General features: G+C 29.6%; 3 protein-coding genes across 3 annotated transcripts; 2 read left to right on the forward strand and 1 right to left on the reverse strand.

Annotated features, from left to right (window-relative positions):
• The first annotated feature begins 537 nt into the window (after positions 1–537).
• On the forward strand, positions 538–7,843 carry LOC141531589 (transmembrane protease serine 9-like). Its single transcript, XM_074249494.1, has 6 exons — positions 538–678; positions 3,562–3,954; positions 4,021–4,760; positions 5,096–5,234; positions 6,079–6,456; positions 6,793–7,843. Exons 1-6 carry the CDS (start codon positions 609–611, stop codon positions 7,503–7,505), a joined length of 2,433 nt encoding a protein of 810 aa, XP_074105595.1. The 5' UTR covers positions 538–608; the 3' UTR covers positions 7,506–7,843.
• A 1,168-nt stretch (positions 7,844–9,011) lies between these two features.
• On the forward strand, positions 9,012–11,098 carry LOC141530991 (serine protease ea-like). Its single transcript, XM_074248436.1, has 3 exons — positions 9,012–9,410; positions 9,699–10,157; positions 10,225–11,098. Exons 1-3 carry the CDS (start codon positions 9,359–9,361, stop codon positions 10,842–10,844), a joined length of 1,131 nt encoding a protein of 376 aa, XP_074104537.1. The 5' UTR covers positions 9,012–9,358; the 3' UTR covers positions 10,845–11,098.
• Positions 10,887–21,239, reverse strand: Pyx (transient receptor potential channel pyrexia). Its single transcript, XM_074249495.1, is given in 14 exon segments — positions 10,887–12,266; positions 12,341–12,485; positions 12,558–12,680; positions 12,751–13,239; positions 13,314–13,475; positions 14,140–14,346; positions 14,418–15,041; positions 17,326–18,604; positions 18,607–18,865; positions 18,931–19,163; positions 19,166–19,593; positions 19,685–19,867; positions 19,945–20,234; positions 20,311–21,239. Coding segments are annotated over 14 exon segments (4,971 nt in total). The 5' UTR covers positions 20,431–21,239; the 3' UTR covers positions 10,887–11,837.
• Between the last annotated feature and the right edge of the window lie 106 nt (positions 21,240–21,345).

Below are 21,345 nucleotides of genomic sequence, written 5' to 3' on the forward strand. Positions count from 1 at the left end.
TTACCACTCAAGAAAAAAATATCAGTATTTGAGTTTGTTGTAATTAATCTTTTCTTAGGATATGTTAATTGAAAATATATTTTTAGAAGAAATTCTGATTTGATAATTTTAAGTCAATAATCTTCTCTGATCGAATGAGGTATGACTAATAATTAAAAAATAATAGTTAAAAACAACATTTTTGAATATAAAGTAAAAAAGATCGTTGGGTATGAATTATGAGCTTTTGATATAAGCGAATGAAGGATATATTTATCATCAATCATTATAAAAAAAAACATAGAAAAACCCACAAAAACAAACGCTCTTACATGTGTACATGTTGTTTTCTGAAACATATTGCCTAAAAATTTATAGAATAATAATAATGACAAAACCAGTAATAGAAATAATTTGAAGAAAATAATTAAAATATCTCTTTGAAATCTCCAGTGAGAGATTCCAGAGTGGGAATCTTGTTGACCTCGAGGTATCACATTTTTATATTCTTCTAATTTTGTGATCATATTAGTCGACGTTGACATTTACTGTCTAACGCATTGTCAAAATTATTTGAAAATTTTCTTCTAAGAAAATAAAAAATTAAATAAGTATTTTCTGATAAAAAAATGTATCGAAAACTAATATGTATGTGGAATTATCTGTTGATATTTTTACTTATGAAGAAGTCTTCTGCACGTATGTCTTATTTTAAATATAAATATATTTAAAGAAAAATATACCTATAAAATATTTTAATTACATATGGATTTCATAATTTTATTTATAATTGATTTATAAAAAAATCACATTTTAGACAGAAATAGTTTTATGGGATTATAAAGATTCATTTTGTGATTTAAATAAATAATTTGATTTATTGTAATTTTAACATTATCTAAATAATACAGTAATTCCTATAAACCTAATACATTATACACTGTAAAAAAAAACCGGTGTAAGTCCATGCGGTGTACGGTGTTAATAATTCCGGTGTTAAATTCAACACCGAAATCGGTGTAGTAGTAACACCGTTCGCGGTGTAAATATTTTTTTTTTGGTGTTAAATCGGTGTTATAGATTTTCCGGTGTTGATAATATTTTGACTGACACAATTTTTATAATTAAACTTTTTATGTTTGATAATTAAAAATAAATAATCAAAAAAAGTAAATATTTAACATAGAAAGTTTGAAATAATAAAATATTGAGTCGATAAAAATTTTTAATTAAAATATATACACTGTAAAAAATTTCGATGTAAAAATGGGTGAAATACTGATGTGAAATTCTCTCAATGTAAATTTTCGATCCGTGTTACTTTAACACCATTATTAAAGGACAATTCTAGAACATCATATGAATAATTGGAAACTTCAAAATAGTGCATTTTAGTAATTATTTCATAACTTTTAAGTATTTTTTTTAAGATTTTCGGAATATCTCTAAGATAATTTTAGAATCAATGCAATTTAGTTGAAATTTTGTCGTTAAATCTTACGAGTAACCTTTTTTGAATAATCTTAAGTCATTTTTTTAACTATTTGAGAACAAATTTTGAATACTTTTAAGACATTTTTCGGATATTTTTGAGACAATTGTGGAAATTTTGTTGGAGGATTTTAGAGTGTTTTTACAACAAATTTGAAACATATTATATTTTTAGAACAATTTTAAGATAATTTTGAACGTTTCTTAAATGATATTCATAGAGATAATTTATTTTTGCACACCGATAGAAATTTTAACTTGACTCAAGAGCAAAAATCTTGACCCAAGAACACCAATTGGAAGAAAATGAATTTCTTGAGCCACGAGGAAATATTCTTGAGTCAAGATAATTTTCTTAATTCATGAGAATCTATCTTGACTCAAGAATTTTTCCTGTTGACGCAAAAAATTCATTTTCTTCCAATTTGTGTTCTTAGTTCAAGATTTTTGCTCTTGAGTCGAGTTAAAATTTTTATCAGTGCACAGCTGAAGATTTGTCCCGTAATTAATGGATGAAAAATTTTTTGGACAATTTTAGGACGTTTTTGGGACAATTTAAGAATGTTTTAAACGTAATAAATTAATAATTTGATAACTTTGCTTTTTTTTCTGATATTTCATTTACACATAAACTCATATTGTAACAGATAGTCTCCCATAGCTTACATAATAGCATTATATTATCATTATACAGTCAACGCTCTCTGTATTTGACTCACCCGTACAAGACCATTCTCTGTATTTGACTCGTCCTTGTCCATAAGCGCTGTGTAAAATCGTCAAATATAGAGGAAGAATGTGGTCAAATACAGAGAGGTCCAATACAGAGAGCGTCGACTGTAAAAGAAAATTCTTTGAATTTCACCGTGAATGGGTAATTTGTAAATTCTTAAATTGTCCAAAAAATTTTTCATCCATTAATTACGGGACAAATCTACAGCTGTGCACTGATAAAAATTTTAACTCGACTCAAGAGCAAAAATCTTGAACTAAGAACACCAATTGGAAGAAAATGAATTTTTTGCGTCAACAGGAAAAATTCTTGAGTCAAGATAGATTCTCATGAATTAAGAAAATTATCTTGACTCAAGAATATTTCCTCGTGGCTCAAGAAATTCATTTTCTTCCAATTGGTGTTCTTGGGTCAAGATTTTTGCTCTTGAGTCAAGTTAAAATTTCTATCGGTGTGCAAAAATAAATTATCTCTATGAATATCATTTAAGAAACGTTCAAAATTATCTTAAAATTGTTCTAAAAATATAATATGTTTCAAATTTGTTGTAAAAACACTCTAAAATCCTCCAACAAAATTTCCACAATTGTCTCAAAAATATCCGAAAAATGTCTTAAAAGTATTCAAAATTTGTTCTCAAATAGTTAAAAAAATGACTTAAGATTATTCAAAAAAGGTTCCTCGTAAGATTTAACGACAAAATTTCAACTAAATTGCATTGATTCTAAAATTATCTTAGAAATATCCCGAAAATCTTAAAAAAAATACTTAAAAGTTATGAAATAATTACTAAAATGCACTATTTTGAAGTTTCCGATTATTCATATGATGTTCTAGAATTGTCCTTTAATAATGGTGTTAAAGTAACACGGATCGAAAATTTACATTGAGAGAATTTCACATCAGTATTTCACCCATTTTTACATCGAAATTTTTTACAGTGTATATATTTTAATTAAAAATTTTTATCGACTCAATATTTTATTATTTCAAACTTTCTAAGTTAAATATTTACTTTTTTTGATTATTTATTTTTAATTATCAAACATAAAAAGTTTAATTATAAAAATTGTGTCAGTCAAAATATTATCAACACCGGAAAATCTATAACACCGATTTAACACCAAAAAAAAATATTTACACCGCGAACGGTGTTACTGCTACACCGATTTCGGTGTTGAATTTAACACCGGAATTATTAACACCGTACACCGCATGGACTTACACCGGTTTTTTTTTTACCGTGTATTTTTAATTCTCTTTTTTTCTCTTAAGTCATTAATAATTATATATATTTCAGAGATTTCATCAATATAATAATGTCCACTAAAAATATAATTTCAAATGTTTTATTATAGAAAACTCGGCAAGAAATAGCTGTTTTACTAGTGATTATCAAATAGGCGAATGTATAAATATCCTCGGGTGTCCAGATGCCTTGAACCTTTTGCAAATACAGGTAAAGACTCCTGAAATTATACGAACTCTTCGTAACTCACAATGTGGTATCGAAGGTCGATATCCTAAAGTTTGTTGTGTTCTTAAAAATCAATTATGGACACCAAAAAAATCAAACATTATATCGACGACAAAATCATATAATCCTGATTCCAACACTCCGTCTTTTCGTCGACCTAGCGATCCACTTCTTCCTTCCGATTGCGGTCGTGATCTTTCTGTAAGGATTATCGGAGGTGAACGAGCTAATATTGATGAATTCCCGTGGATAACTTTATTAGAATACGACCACCGTAAGTATTTTTACAGTATTACACTAATTATTATAACTTACTTATAAAATTATCTTATTTATTTAGCGGACGGAAGAAAATCGGCACTCTGCAGTGGAATGTTAATAAGTAAGCGATATATTTTGTCTGCAGCTCATTGCGTCAATACTGAAGATCTAAACTCTTGGCGACCTGAAAGAGTAATATTTGGTGAATATGATAGAAGAACAAATCCCGATTGTATTAGTGATGGTTACAACAGTCAAATTTGCGCCCCGCTAATTGTAAAAATAGATATCGAAGAAATTATACAACACGAGAATTACAAATCAGTATCACTATCTCGAGATAGAACAAACGACATAGCTTTAATTCGATTATCATCACCAGTTGAATTTACAGACTACATCAAGCCAATTTGTTTACCACACAATGGAAATATTCCCCAAAAACTATGGGTAGCAGGATGGGGTGCTACTGAGAATGGATCTCGCTCTGATGTTAAATTAAAACTTGCTATTTCTCCTTTCGATCACGAAGAATGTCAAGCGCGATACGGAAGATCTTCAATATCTATTCAAAATAATCAAATTTGTGCAGGCGGACAGTTAAGAAAAGATTCATGTAGAGGTGATTCCGGTGGCCCTCTTATGTCTGTTGAAAGAGCTGCTGATGGAACTGGAAAATGGACTGCAGTTGGTGTTGTATCTTTTGGTCCTGATAATTGTGGTTTACCAGGTTGGCCAGGGGTTTACACCAAAATAGATAATTATATCGATTGGATAATGAGAAGATTAAGACCCGAACCAAGAGCTCATTATTGGAAATGATTTTTTAAACAGACTTGTAAATAATTTTATTAAATTACCAGTGAATTATCAATCTTTTGTAAATTTTAACATTTCAATAAATATACTATTTTAATTATTCATCCAGTAGACTTGAAATAATTTTAATTCAATTAAAAAAAAAAAATATATCAATATAAACGAATAAATGCTTAAGAAAATAGTTTCAAACAGCTCTGAGAATAAAAAAATATAAAATATTGTTATTATAACAATTAGACGTCATATTAATCGCTTATTCAAGTGAAAAATTAATTTCAGAGTGTATTCTAAGCATCGTCAAGTGTAAGGTGTGTTATTTAAAAATTGGATAGATGGGAAATCCTAATATTATTAAAGAATTTCCTAGAATCATGGTGGGAGACTGGTTTGACCCTGGCTTCAGCTCCTATATTTCTCCGGCAATGACTACTACTTTGACAGTCGACTTTCGCATGTCTCATCAAACATCTCGTTTAAATCATTAATTCAATATTTACAAAAAATATAACAGAAATTTTAATAGAGATTATACATTAAAAAAACTAAAATGATTAAAAAATCATTTCTTCATACTTTTTTTGTTTTGACGATATTTTTGTTTATCAATACATCCAGTGCACGTAAGTTACATTTTCTATTAAATAATTTTGTATTCATGTATATTATTTTTTTTATTTATATAATTTATTGTATTGGTTTGTCAGAAATTAAAACTGCTCTGATTAAAAAAGAGAATTAAAAAGAATTTCTCCGTGTTAAACGCCCATAAGAGAAAGAATTGGAAGGATTAAATATCATTAAAAATGATTAAAAATCAAGTTATTTCTAATTCTTTTGAATCCTTTTGTTTTATCAGGGTGAATATTTAATTTAATTACTTTAAATTATAAACTGTAAACAAAAATTTTTAATTTCAAATTATAATATTTTGAATAAGAATTTTAGAATTGATAATTATTATAATCAAAAAACTAGTTTTATATTGACCGTAAACTGAGGTCAAGTAAGATTATAGAATTTCTTAAGATACTCATCTAACTAAAATTTTATGTATATAGTTAATAATATTACAACGAATATTATAAAATAAAAAAAAGATTCAGTGAAGCCATCAGTAATTTATTTATATAAGCATATGATGTCTAATAAATACTTCCAATAATTTTATTAAATATTTTTGATTATAGATATGAATGTTAATTTTCATGATTTGTAAATTTCTAAAAAATTTTTATTTTCAATAGAGAAATTATTTTACTTATATTAAATTTAACAGAACTTTTCTAAAATAACATTAATAAACAAATTTTTTCAGAAAACTGGCAAGACGATAGGTGTTACTTAAGCAACAATCAAATAGGCCGATGTATAAACATTCGTCAATGTCCACCTATGATAGAGCTTCTACGATTATCTTCAACATTTCCCGAAAATATCCAAACCCTTAGAGCAGCTCAATGTGGTTTCGAAGGCCGAGATCCCAAAGTTTGTTGTGTCTTTAATAACTTATCACCAATACAACCCCCAACTACAACAGAATTTTACGATGTCTCTAACGATAATGGCAATATTAATTCACGTAGTAGTTTACTTCCGCGGGACTGTGGAAGAGATCTTTCCGTGAGGATTTTTGGAGGTGAACGTGCAGATATTGACGAATTTCCATGGATGGCTCTTTTGGAATACCAAAAACGTAAATATTTTATTGAATTTAACAAATATATCGAATGAGGAGTTGAGTTTGAAAAGGGTATCTTTTCATTTTTTATTAATCGAGGCAAAAAACTGGTTATCTTCAATTATAAATATTTTTATTGAACTTTTTTAATTTAGCTACAAAGTGCTATCGCTTATGAATTCACAAGCTACAATTCGATTTTTATTCCGAAATTTTTATAATTCTTGAAGTAATTAATATTAAAAAGTTCAAAAAACTGCTCTTTTAAAATATGAAAAGATACCTTTCTGAAAATCAGCTCTTCAAATGTATTAAAAAAATTAATAAATAATTGACTTTTTATCCAATTAGCAAACGGAAGAACAACAGCATGCGGAGGAGTATTAATTAGCAATCGATACGTTCTGACTGCGGCCCACTGCATAAAAGGAAAAGATTTACCAAGAAGTTGGCGTCTTCTTGGAGTCAGATTGGGAGAATATAATACAGCAACAGATCCGGATTGTATCCCAGACTTAGGCAATACTGAAATTTGTGCGCCACCAGTAGTTAGTATTGGAGTAGAAGAACAAATAGCTCATGAAGACTATAAACCAACAGCCAGAGATCAACAAAATGATATAGCTTTACTGAGATTGTCTACACCCGTAGCGTTTACTGATTACATTAAACCTGTTTGTTTGCCAAACAATGGAAATCTATCTCAGCGTCTATGGATAGCTGGGTGGGGAAAGACGGAGAACAGAAGCGAATCTGACTTTAAATTAAAACTCTCAATTCCTATCGCTGACCGCCAGGACTGTCTAGCACGGTATGGAAACTCAGCAATAGCTCTTTCAGAAAATCAAATTTGTGCTGGTGGCCAGCGAGGGAAGGATTCATGTAGAGGTGATTCCGGTGGCCCTCTCATGTCTGTTGAAAGGGGCATGGATGGTACTGGAAGATGGACAACCGTTGGTATTGTTTCTTTCGGTCCCTCTCCGTGTGGTATGCAAGGTTGGCCAGGAATTTATACCAAAGTTTCCCATTACACCGATTGGATTTTACGCAATATGAGACCTTAAAGTTGACTTTTTTTTTTTTTTTATAATTATATCAACAGTCTAAAAATGTCATAATTAAAAGACCTAATTTGACGACGATAAAAATAACCAGCATGAAGTCATCATCTAAACTCGTAAATCATAAATAGTTAAATGTTCTATTATTTTTTTTTATTATATTTTAATTATGTTTGAAAGCCAGTTTTGCAATCTAGGATAAAATTTTATCTAGAATAAAATTAGTATTATCAGTATGTCTATCTATTCATGGGGATACAGATAGATTTTAACATTGAACAAAATTTTATCCTACTTTGTAAAACACTAACTAAATCTAATAAAAAATGATACAAATAAAACCTAATTATTATTATCAATTTCATCCTGGATTGAAAAACTGACCATTAATAATCATTTCTATTGATGATCTAGTACACGGAAAAAAGAAAACTTGAAAAATTACATTACAAATAGTAATAAGTGTCCCGTCGTATTCAAAATTTAAAAATTACAGTTTGAAATAACATTTTTGTAATTCAAACTTTGAATGTTAATTTTCAAAGCTTTCAATGTAAATATTATATTTTACAATGTACTTTTTATAAAATCTGTAATACTTAAAATCTGAAACTGTAATTTTTCCAGTTTTTATCACGAAGCACCACGTTACACTATATACTGTAATTTTTCTATTTTTCTCTTTTGCGCGTATAAATTAACTTAATAAAAATACTGTTTTTAATGTAATCTGTATTTTTAAATACATTTTTTTAATGAATTAATTATCATAATTATTAGATAAAATCATAAATAAATGTTTCCCAGCTCTATGATAGACAAATTTTATAAGCCTTTATATTTGATCTAAAATACATTTTGATATGTTTTTATTGAAATAAATTGTCATTGATAAATGACTTTGTTATAAGTTTTGAAATGATATCATTAATAATTGATGGTGGACCTTTATTAATATTATAGTGACGACTATCGTGATTATGAATATCAGTAATAGGTCATCTGAAGTAACCTTCAGGTCAATAACAATTTGAGATCAATCAATATTTATATTTACTCGTACAATCGTATATTATCCTAAATAAATAAAATATTTCTTGATATTCTTTTCCATATCAAATAAGATCTCATCATCAAATCTCTCGAGGTGGGTTTCCCCACGTGTTACTTAAAATGTTATGACGTCAAATCTCTTTATTCTAAAGTTGTTTATTTATTTATCTTATTCTTTAACATCTTGCTATCGATGATTGATAAACAAATAAAATATTTAGTTTTAGTTTGATACAAGTTAACATGATCAATAACTGGCCTTGATGACTTTTTTAAGTTTCAATTAAAATTGATTGCAGTTAATGCAAAATGATAATAGCTTAAATAAATGTAAAAGTATAAAAGCATATATATGCAACAACACACGTGATTATTTTTTATCAAGGACAAATGCAGATGGCAGCAGACCGTCTAGTGCAAAAATATTATCATCATCTTACTTATAACGGGTTTGCAGAATTTTAACAAATAGAAGGTGTTGAGACGCGAATAGAAGGAGATACGTGCGTATAAATATTTTTAGTGCCATATTAGGTTGCGGTTTGGAGAACAAGTTTTTGTTGTAATTATTATTTTTTTTTAATTTTTTATGTTTTTATTTTAACAAAATCATAATTATATGAGAATCATTTTTATAATAAAAAATTTATTGGAATCGTAATGTGCTAATTTCATTTTATTCCAATGTACTGCTTGTGAACTTGACCTGAGAGACACTCTTCTGAAAAAAACTGTCTGTTATATTTTGTTATGATATTAATTATAATTTTTCACAAATTGAACTGTATTTTCTTAATTAAAATATGAAGTTTTTATTGATATTACTAAGTTACTTTTTAGTTATTGTTTATACTCGTAAGTATATATTAATTTTTTTCTTTAACAAAATTACTTTATTTAGAAATAATTGTGATCATACATTTTTTTCAAACAAAGAAGAAATAAAAGTTTAAGATTTTTTTTTATTGAATAATCTTGTTAAGTAAAAAATCAAAGATAGTCTGTCTTATCAATAATCAGTTTTTTACTATTTACAATGAAGTTATTTTTATGAAAGTTTAATTATATTGAAGATGAAGAATTTTCAAAATATAAAAAAAATAAATATACTATAATTTTTTTTTTTTTGACAATTTATTACAGAAGATAAATGTATGACACCGTCTGGAAGTATAAGTTCGTGTATTATTGTAACAGAGTGTCCATCATTACTGAGTATTCTGAAAGGTCCGCGACCAATTCCTAATGAAGCATTAGAACTTATCCGGTTGTCACAATGTGGATTCGAGGGAATGTGGCCAAAAGTATGTTGTGAACAACCTGTGCAACTATCTACAACACTAGAGCCAGAATTATCAACAATACCTAATCCTCCAGATGTGGTGAATCATTCAAATGTAAGACTACTTAATCACACTATATGCGGTCCAATCACTGAGCCAAAAATATTTGGAGGAAATAAAACTGGTGTTCTCGACTATCCATGGATGGCATTAATAGCTTACAATATCGATGGTAGAAAAGAATTTAGATGTGGAGGAACAATTATTAATAAACGTTACATCTTGACTGCTGCGCATTGTATTACAAATTTACCATCTAGTAATTTTTTTATTAATCATTCAAAAAATAATTTTTAATAAAATACTTAAGAAAATTTTTTTTCTAGCCCTCACTCTACTTGGAGTTCGAGTTGGAGACCATGACTTGAGTACCGAGCGTGATTGTGATAAGGATGAAGACGGTCTAGAAATAGTTTGCGCTGATCAATATCAAGATTTTTTAATAGAAAGTACTAAATTTCATCCTGGTTACGTTCCATCAAAACTACAGAATGACATTGGATTAATACGCCTAGCTTCAGATATAGACTTTGAACCAATAAATGTAAAACCAATTTGCTTACCCATTGGAACAGCTCAACGGTTAGGTCAAAAAACCGTCACAATCACTGGATGGGGTGCAACTGAGTTTGGTACACATAGTCTGGAACTTCTTATGGTTAATTTATCTCCAGTTCCTAATGATGAATGCGCAAAAGCTTACGAAGGTAAATCAGTTATTTGGTATAACCAAATATGCGCTGGAGGTAAAAATGGTAAGGATTCATGCACTGGCGACAGCGGCGGTCCTCTTCAATCACCAGGACGTTATTACAATGATGTACGATACGTTCAATATGGTGTTGTAAGTTTTGGGCCACGCAATTGTGGTATCGATGGTTTCCCCGGAGTTTACACATTTTTACCATATTACATGGACTGGATATTGGATATTATGCAAGATTAAAATATTATACTTCATGTTCATAAATATTCTTTAATTTTGTAGTTTGTAAGTTTTTTATAAGACTGCTCGTACTATTTTAGTTATTATTATTCTTCATATAATATTATTTTATTAATCTTGTAATATTTTGAAAAAAAAAAAAAAAAATTATTTTGCGGATAGTAATAAATAATGTTACAATTTACGTGTAAAAGTGATATGTATAAATTTTCGTAATAAAAAATTTATCAATATATTTTTAATTATAAAGATAATACTTGTAGATTATTTGTTAAAGCCCCGAGTCGAAATTTAAATCATAGATTCAACATATAGAATGTTCAAATCATTGGTTGAGCGTATTAGACGTTGAAAACGTAGGATCAACGTATTGAACGTTAAAATTGTCATTTGAACGTAATGGACGTTAAAAACGTATGTTGAACGTACCCAACGTATTATAAATGTGAAGAGAACCAATAATGGGTGAAAATAGTAACATTAAAACTACTCAAATAACTACACATTTTTAATTTTCTTCTTTACAGGAAGTTAAAAATTTTATTTTTTTTTTTGTAAAAATCCAGTGGTACAAAATTTTATAAAATTGTATAAAAAGTTATTATTTTATATACAGATTTATGAATTTATAAAATTTTACATAATTTTGGAAACTACTACGAGACTAAAAAATTTTGATAAAGCATTTCCGTCAAAAAAATGGTAAATTTAAGCTAAAAATGTAAAATCTTAACAGAACTGAAAAAAAATTTTTTTTTGTCCATTTAGGTTTCAAGCATGTGTAGTTATTTAAATAGTTTTAATATTACTTATTTTCACCCATTATTGGTTCTCTTCACATTTACAATACGTTGGATACGTTCAACATACACGTTTTTAACGTTCAATACGTTGATCCTACGTTTTCAACGTCTAATACCCTCAAGCAACGATTTGAACGTTCAATACGTTGAATCTACGATTTAAATTTCAACTCGGGACTACCTTTACGTATTAAAGATTTTGAGTATTTTTATTGCATAAATTGTGAGAATCTTGTTCATCACTAGGACTGATAGAATATTTTTCGTTATCGTCACCATCATCATCTTCAATCAGTTCAGCAGTTTCATTAATCGATACTCGAAGAGATCCGCGCTCATGTTTTTTTTTATTACTCATAAAATTTTCTGATCTAGTTGATGCCTGAGATTTTCTAGAGCCTGAAGATTTTGAAGATTGCTCAGGAGATAACCGAGTTGGTGTAGATTCAGAGTCAGGACGTGATGGGCATTCGGGACTATTGTCAGACTCAAGACTGCTAGAATGTTGAGGTTTGAGTTTTTTTTTCTTCTTTTTGCGTTCAAGTTTGTAAGCCCGGGATTGCAGTTGACGCATTCCCTGGAAATTCTGCATATTGTGTTCCTTCTTAGAGAAACGAGTCTTCAATTGATAATCCAATATTGTTTCTTATCAGTAATGTAAAATAAATGTACGTGATTTGGAGTAATTCATACCTGTGAGTGACGTTCGAACAATGTAGGAATTTGTGTAACACGATCGAGCATCATTTCCATTTCAAAACGATGACGTTCAGCCTGTTCTCTTGCTTCATCCCTGCGTAATGATATTCGGAAATCTAAATCTCTCGCTAAATCTTTTCTGAAGTAAATAAAAAAAAAAATAAATCAATTTTTTCTACACTTATAAATAATAAAATTATAAATAATATACCTAGCTGCATGTCTCAGTGCACGCCATGCAGGTTTTCGGCCAGTCCAAGATTCCCGCATTTTGATTGCATACTCCCGTGCTTGCTCTTCCATTCTCTCTTGAATTTCTCGTTCCAACTTTTCTCTGAAATTTTCCTAAACTATAATCGATTTTGTTTTCTTTTTACATTTAATTAATAAATAAATTAATTTACCTTGATGCTTGACACCGTAAAATTGCAGCTAAATTATTACCTCTACAGGACTGATTAGTCAATACAGAACGCGATCTTTCAGATGTTATTGGAGTAGAACTACATACTCTTAATGATTCTTCAGCACGGCGACACTCGTCATTGCTACAATTTCTAACTCTTGGAATGCACGCTGATTTTATTCGTTCTCTCCGGGCCATCGATGGCGGCAATGCCGATGATTTCAATAATTCAACGGCACGAATTTTCTTTTGCATCTGTCTAACATACTCATCTTCTAACATTCTATCGTACACGTCAGTACCAAAAAGATCTTTTGGCACAGGCTTTGCTCTAAATCTAGATGTTGAAATTGATTTTACATTCCTTGAACATAGTTCTGGACTCGAGCGACTCATTGTTTTAATAGCTCTACGATCACACTCTAATCTGAAAGGTTTTACTTGAGACATTAGGCTCCACGCTGATTCTTCACGGATCATTCGGCTTCTATGGAAAGAAAAAAAAAGTTTTATTATTAACTTGAAAAAATGACTAAAAACAAGTAAATTAACGTATCACACCTTTCTTCTTTAGCTGCCATCAATTTATCGTACAAAGGAATCCTTGATGTCAAAGGAATCGGTCTAACTCTTCTCTTTTTTATCGGGCTTCCTTTATTATTTTCATTAAATTTTTCTGTAGCTTCTTTTTCAGCCCGAGACATGTACTTTTCTGCTTCATCTCTGGGATAAAAAATCAATAATGAAATTTTGTATTATAAAATGTAGGGGAGGGTAGCCTAAAGCGGTTAAGCTAACGAAGAAGGTCTAGAAGTTTTAGTTTTTCTTCGACTTACTAAAGAATATTATTTTATCCAACATAGTAGTGATCGAACTTCAATATTAGATAGGAATATTGTCTTAGTTTGGGCCTAAGAATTTTTTATCAATAAAAAATAAAAATTGTTTAAAAATTCGTTTTGCCCTACCTAGCCCAAAGCGGATAAGCATTACAAATAGATGAATCTAATGATAAAACTAATTTTGATAATAAAATTGTGTATTAAGCTAACATAAAAAAAGATTTTTATTCATTGCAATCATTCAAATAATGATCTTATTTTTATTTCATTAATTTGAAGCAAAATACGCATTTTTCTATTGAAATTGATAACAAGTTTTCAATCAAGAATGTATTTCCACTTTTTTCTTATATTTACGTATTACTTGATAATATTGTATATCAAAATAAATATAGAATTGGATCAGAGCAGCGCAAGCAGGTACCCATTTTGCCCCAGTACACGTTTTTTTGCTAAACAATTGTAAAATCAAATATAAATAATTGTAAAATCAATTTTACCCGCTTTAGGCTACCTTCCCCTGAATATCCTTAATAAATATTTACCTTAATGCAAATGAAAATGGTTTTGGAACAGTTGGTTGCCATCTTTTAGGACTACTAGGCGGTAAACTTCGAGTTTCAACACTATTTTCTGAGTCACTATTAGCACTTTCAGTACTTTTAGATTCACTCCAAGTACTCCAGCTTTTACTAGCAGAATGTATTTCTCGATTTTTTAAAGTTTTCATTTCTTTATCCTTGTCTTTACACCTGAAAATTTTATTGATACATATGTAAAAATTTATACAGCGATATTTATCCAAAAAATTCTATTTACTTACCTAAAAGTTAATAAATCTTGGTCTTCAGCCAGTCCGGCAAAAGTCCCGGAAGAAAATAACAAGGGACTCCCAGTCCGAGAATCCTCAAGACTACATTTCTTCCCAAGCAATCTCAAATCAACATTATTTTCATCCCACCTTTTAGACTTGTCGGGAATACTCGGTGTCGACGGAGGTAAAGTTGAAGATTTATCAAGAACAACGAGACTTTTTTCATCACTATCATCCTGATCTAAACAATTCTTCAAATTTTTTAACAACAATCTCTGTTTTCTTTTCAAATAATCCAACTTCTGTTTGAATTGTTCATTAGAGAGATGATTAATTTCACCATAGTCAGGTATACTTTCCAAAAAATCTAAGAAACTCTCTACATTGCTGTCATCAGAACTAACAATTTCACGGTTTGAATCCTGATTACTCGAAGACGATACGAAATTAATTCTACGTGATTTTCCAGTATTTCTACTTTTTTCTATTCGTTGGATTCTCGGGCGTTCATAAGACGGTGTTGGTTGACGGCTATAAGGATCTATAGGCACTTTAATACAAGAATTAACGAAAGATGAACCTCTATGTTCAGACATTTCTTCATACAATTTAAGTACTTGTTTTTCTTTTCCACTTACTCGTTATATTTAGTTGCTCTTTTCACTACATTTTATTTATGACTGCTTTACAAATACGTGGATTCTTCAGGTAATTCACCTGAAAATCGATCAGCCAACGCAGGGGAACGCATCACCATGGTGACCTTAAACGTAAAAAAAGTAGTAGTGGTAGTAAGAAATTTCAGGATCGTCTTTTCGCTCATCATAACAATAAAAATATATATTTCATTTTGTTTTAATTAAAAAACTAAATTACAGATTAAAATTTTACTATTATATCAATGAAAAAATTTTAATATTTGTCATTCATCTAAAAATACTTTTCTATCTCACATTCATCGAGCTGAATAAAAGAAAATTTTTATAAGGGTTGCTCATATTGATTATACTACTGGAATCTTTACGTAAAGAAATTTGTTTATTAGTAAAATGGTCGTGAAGTTTAATCTCCAAAGATGATAAGTATAGCCTGGTAGCATTATTTAATAAATCGATAAATTGTTTCATACAGTAATCATTTGTTGATCTCATTAGCTCTCCATTGCTCGTTTGAATTTTGTTTTGAATTCCTAAAAAGCGCGCCAAACAAAATGGCGTTTGTAAGTGAAATTATGCCGTGTACTCGAGGTATTTTAACATCTTTATACAATAAATGTAGTATTTGTTTATCAAATCAAGTGGTAATTGCAAGGAAAAATCATTGTGCTACTGGAGATAATGATAAACATCATGACATTATTATTGCCGGAGGTGGAATGGTTGGAACAACTTTGGCTGTTGCTTTAGGTTAGAAATAATCATAACAATTTATTAGTAATAATAAATACAATAATTAATGACTTTTGTTGCAGCTAATAATAGAACGTTACAATCTCAAAAGATTTTATTACTGGAAAGTGGAAATAAATATGAATTTAAACAAACCGAAAAATATTCTAATCGAGTTGTCGCATTGAATCAACAAACACGTACATTACTGTCAAGTATAGGAGCATGGAAACACATAGAAGCTGTTCGTTATACTCCAGTTCGAAAAATGCAGGTAATCAGTGCAACTTAAATCACTACGAGTTTGAGGCCACTGTCAAAAACAAACAATATCGTTTAAACTTAACTATTAATGAAAATAAATTTAGCAAATATTTAATAATTTTTAGAATTTTTTTTAACAATTAAATTATGGCAAAAAAAATTAAGATTTAGAAATTTTAAAAAATTAAAAATCAAATTTTTTAAAAATCATTTTTTGGAACTAATTTTGTTTTGTTAAATAAAATTAAAAATTTTTCTAGTGACTGCTAACTTTAATGTCATCAACTATTAACATTATTTCAGAATAATTAAGTATGTTGAAAAATTTTTAATTATTGTTATTTTTTTAGAACAATAAGTTGTCAAAAAATGTGATTAATTTTAATAAGATGAATATGATAATGATATAATTTTAATATTTTTCTATCTAGTTATAAGTGGAAAATTTTTATGACATTAAAGTTAGCTGTCACTTGACAATTTTTTTGACAAATAAATTTGCTCCAAAAAATTATTTTTTAAAAATTGCATTTATAGTTTTTTTAAATTTCTAGATGTCAATTTTTTTTATAAATTTTTTTTTTTACCATAATTTATTCGTTACAAAAATTTTTAAAATTATCTACTATCTGCTAAGTTAATTTTCATAAAATTTTTAGATATATAATTGAAGACAGAATTTTTTTGATGAGCAAATTATGAAAGACTGTGGCTGAAAAAAGTTTCACTTTTGCCAAACCCTGATTAAAAAAAAAGTATTGAGACAAAGAAAAAAGTATTGCTTTTTCTAGTCAATCTAATACTTTCCAATACTTTATTCTTTGTCTCAATCCTTTTTTTTTAAACAGAGAAGCTGCTCATAGCAGTGATGGAAAAGTGTACTTGCTCTTATTATAATTTTTAATTAATATAAAAATAAATTATATATTAGGTATGGGATGCCTGTTCAGATGCCATGATAACATTTAATGAAGATCAATTATCTGAGGATATAGCATATATTGTCGAAAATGATTTATTATTACATGCAGTCAATAAACAACTAGAAGAAAAGCCATCTGTTCACGTTATGTACAATGCCAAAGTTGAAGGTATTACTTTGCCAAAAACAATCAACAATGATGTTAAAATAAAATTAGAGAATGGTGAAGAACTTACATCGAAATTACTGGTAAATAATTTTTTTACTACTAAAAAAAATTAAAAATATTTATTTCGTTATTTTACAAAAAAAAAAAAATAAATTTTAATAAGCGTATTACAATTAATCATGATCAAATTCTCGAGTAATAGTATCAATTTTAATTGATAAAGCATCTAAACGCATACTAATATTTTGTGAGCACTTTTTTAACTCAGAAAATAATTCTAACAATTGCCTACTGGTGTCATTAACTGAACTAAAACTATACAATCTACTGGTTCGACTATCATCTAGATCAAAGTTATTACTTTTTGATGAAGGGCTGTTGATATTATTACGTATGCGAATTTTTCTTTCGGAAACTAATCGATAGATAGATTTTATTAAATCTTTAGGTAGTCGTTTTTCACGAGGATCATTTGGTCTAATGTGTATTGCGCAATGATGAGGTGGATGGAGAAGTAAAGCTCCCATTCTGCAGGGTTTAACAATTCTTTGAGGACAATGGTCAAGAAATTTGGAAAAAAGCAAACTTTCTAGATGTGCTACTAGTTCAGCACGGCGTACAAGTCGATCAAGTCCAGCACAACGACGAAGTTCTTGGATGTCTGATACCGCAAGTCCTACCATTAAATTAGTTAGAATAATAGTGACGAGTACAACAAAAGCCAAAAGCATAAGATGAGATGTTCCTGGGTATTGTATTGGTGCATCTTTATCAAAGAAAACATCCTCAAATTCCAATTCTCCTGACATCATAATAATTGTCTTCAATAGACTGATGAGTGGACTTTTAAAAGACTTGTAATTTTTATGGAGAACGCTAAATGCAAGCCCAAACCCAATAATTAAGCATAAATATGCACCAAGAAATTTAAAAAAGTTAATTGCTACTTGAGTAAACATCTGAACGTATAAACCAAACATTGGAAATCTTCCAACGACTATCATAAGCTCAATCCAGACTAAAAAAATGCCTAGGGCAGCTACATGATATTGCCACAGACCAACTGGGTTTATTATAATTGCAGCGGAAGATACAATCACTCCCCATTGTAACCAGTTTTCCCATCTTTTTATGTACGAACAAATACCATGAGATAATTGAAAAATCTCTTTAGTTGTCAAAATAACTGTAAAAACAATAATAGGCATAAAAAATATTTCTACAACAATATCCGCCTCGTATAAAAATGCTGCTATAATGTATGCCGTAAATATTGCAACAAATATTGAATGAAATATCAAACTAAATAGAAAAAATTTACGGACTTTTAACCATTTTAGATAGAGAAAACTTTCACAGAGAGGATGTTTTAGAATATGTCTTTGACCACCTTCAACAAGACATAGCATTAAATCAGTTTCACTTCGTCCACCTGGTACTAAAAACGAAAATCCAAGCGCAGTTCACAGTCGACATCACCTAATTCATGGTCATGCAGAGATATCGCTTGATCCATACGTGAAACAAATCTTGGAAGTACATCTGGTGTACGTCTAATGATGAAACTGAGTGCAGAAATTCCTCCTTTCGTTCTAGCAGTCACGTCAGCTCCTTTTGCCAGCAATAGAGTTACGATGAAAGAACTTTCATTAAGTGCCGCAATGTGAAGAGGAGTATATCCAAATTTATCTGGCTTATTTACATAAGATCCACCCTGTTAATTATAAACAAAAATCATTAATATAAGAAAAAGTATATATATATGAAGAAAATTCTCACCTGTAATAATATTCGAACTAATTCACTTCCTCTGACACTCTTAGCTACGGCAGTATGGAGAGGTGTCCTACCATCATCGTCTTCAGCATTAACATCAGCCCCAGCAACAATTAAACTTTCCATAGTATCCGCAGATTGAGCTAAAGCTGCAAGATGTAATGGAGTTTGTCCTCGTGAATTTTTAGCATTGATTGGAGCTTCAGCTTTGAGTAAAAGTTTTACACATTCACTGCTCCTTCTTCTGCTGCTAAATGAAGTGGTGTAGATCGTGCTGCACCTGATTGAACTCGTACGTCAGCTCCATAATGTAAAAGTAAACTTACACTGCAAGCAGCACCTAGACTAGCAGCAGCATGTAACGGAGTTTCAGTGTATACTTGAGGATTATTCGGAGAAGCACCAGCTTTTAAAAGAGCTTCTACACAGTCAGCAGCATTACTCATTACTGCATAATGTAATGGTGTACGTCCGGGAAGACCGGCATCAACATTACCTCCAGATTTTATTAAATATTTAACTGATGAAAGATTACCAATCGCTGCAGCACAATGTAGCGCTGTATATTCTTTGTTAAAATCCCAATCATTTGGATTAGCGCCATGTTTTAGTAGTATTTCTATTATTTTTACATGCCCCGCACACGCTGCCAGATGTAACGGAGTCCTAAAGATAAAACAGTTGATTTATTTTATGACTTATAAAATTGTTTACATAAATAATGAAATGTTGATAAACTTTTAAACATAATAATAACCTTCCGTGCCCATCTCGGATAGAGATATTAGTGACTCTTTGAAGAAGCGCCTTGACTATTTCAATTTGTCCTAACCAACTGGCAACAAGAAGACAAGTCTCTGGCCATTTAGCAAGAACTGATTCAGAGGTTGAAGATGCGGCTGCTTTATTTTGCGCATTGTGAGAAGATTTTCTGACACCACTATAATTTTTTATATTCACCTAATTATCATTTTAAAAGCTTTTGTTTTATGATATGATATTAATTATATAACGTACCCATTGGCGAAATTTGAAATGACAAAAGTTTGATCTTTAGTTTTATCTGAGCTTATACATTTTAAAACTTCAAGAGTTTTCTCCAAAATATCACCATGAAGAGTAGGAATAAGTGTTAATGCAGTTTCACCCGCAGGAAGACTTGAAAGAGCTTTTGTTACTTCTGCCGTATCCCAAGGTTGTTGCTTTTTTGCTAATGAAGTTTTTGTACATGCAAATTCTGTTGATGAGCTTTCGGACGATATACTACCCCGTTCCATATCGTCCATCCATAGATCACTACGTTCGTTCTAACAAATTCAAACAAAGTCGTTAAAAAATACATTAGAAATAAACACAATATTATTAGATTTGTAAACAATGTACGCGTGAAACTATCTGGTATCCTTCTGTGAGTGTCGACATGTGAATGTTGTCTCGATAGATGATATCCTCACCATTTCGATTTAACAATTTACCTAGAGGCTTTGTATGACGTGGAAACATCGTTAAGAATTTTTTAAGTATTAAATCACATGCATTTGCACATACACCAGTAATTACTCAAAGTCACCAGCATTAAGTATTTGTTTATAATCTGATTTAATCACAAATATAAATTCATTGAATTTTCTAAAGTCCGTTCAATTGAATCAGAAACATCAACAAGTTATTTACATTTTTTTTCTATGCTTAAATTTTTTTATTTCATTTTTAAACTTAATATTGAAGTAATGAATCACGATAATAAATACTTTCCGGATGTTCGACGAATGTATTCATTTTTTAAATATAAATCGTGAATTCTTTTCTGTAATATTCATACAAAATTTAATTTACATGCGATGTGAATACTCCGAGAAATTGTAAACGTCTGATGAATCCCGCATCTTCTTTCACGTGTACCCAAATGTTTATAAAACAGACTTGGCTTATAATTAGACTACGTCGATCTCTGAATTCCAGTATTTACTGAGGGGATTTTGCGACTACCACAATTATTTCTTATTATTTATTTTGACTTTTTTTTTTTTTTTTAGTACTGAGAAACCATACTTTGCACTTTGTAATAGGAAAGTGGGCCAACCACATGCTTAAAGAGAATAACAACTACTTTATTGATAACGATGTCCTCACAGGAAGTTGCTGTGATTATGTGTGATTTTTCCTTTGAATCACGATTTAATTATAAAAATTTATTTGCTGTTTGTTTTTTTAAATACGCTTTAATTATTAATTCACACTAAGTAATAAAGCAATGAGTAATAACTTCTACTACTTTTTCGAATAAGTGCGAAATACTATTTGATACTTTTAATTAAATGATCATTTCCGATCATCAATAAATATTTAATAGTACTAAATGAATCTTAATATAACCACTCCTTAATATAATCACTTCTTAATATCTTAATCTAGAAT

This window comes from Cotesia typhae, unplaced genomic scaffold (genome assembly GCF_013202065.1).
Source record: "Cotesia typhae breed Kobodo isofemale line unplaced genomic scaffold, CoteBio_Ctyphae contig_5, whole genome shotgun sequence".
Classification (NCBI taxonomy): domain Eukaryota; kingdom Metazoa; phylum Arthropoda; class Insecta; order Hymenoptera; family Braconidae; genus Cotesia; species Cotesia typhae.

Coding starts and splice junctions, on each gene's coding strand:
- LOC141531589 (XM_074249494.1), top strand. CDS start 609: ATGTATCGAAAACTAATATGTATGTGGAATTATCTGTTGATATTTTTA. Junction 4,761..5,095: donor CAAGAGCTCATTATTGGAAA/TGATTTTTTAAA, acceptor AAAATTGGATAG/ATGGGAAATCCTAATATTAT. Junction 6,457..6,792: donor TCTTTTGGAATACCAAAAAC/GTAAATATTTTA, acceptor TTATCCAATTAG/CAAACGGAAGAACAACAGCA.
- LOC141530991 (XM_074248436.1), top strand. CDS start 9,359: ATGAAGTTTTTATTGATATTACTAAGTTACTTTTTAGTTATTGTTTAT. Junction 9,411..9,698: donor TTTAGTTATTGTTTATACTC/GTAAGTATATAT, acceptor AATTTATTACAG/AAGATAAATGTATGACACCG. Junction 10,158..10,224: donor TATTACAAATTTACCATCTA/GTAATTTTTTTA, acceptor TTTTTTTTCTAG/CCCTCACTCTACTTGGAGTT.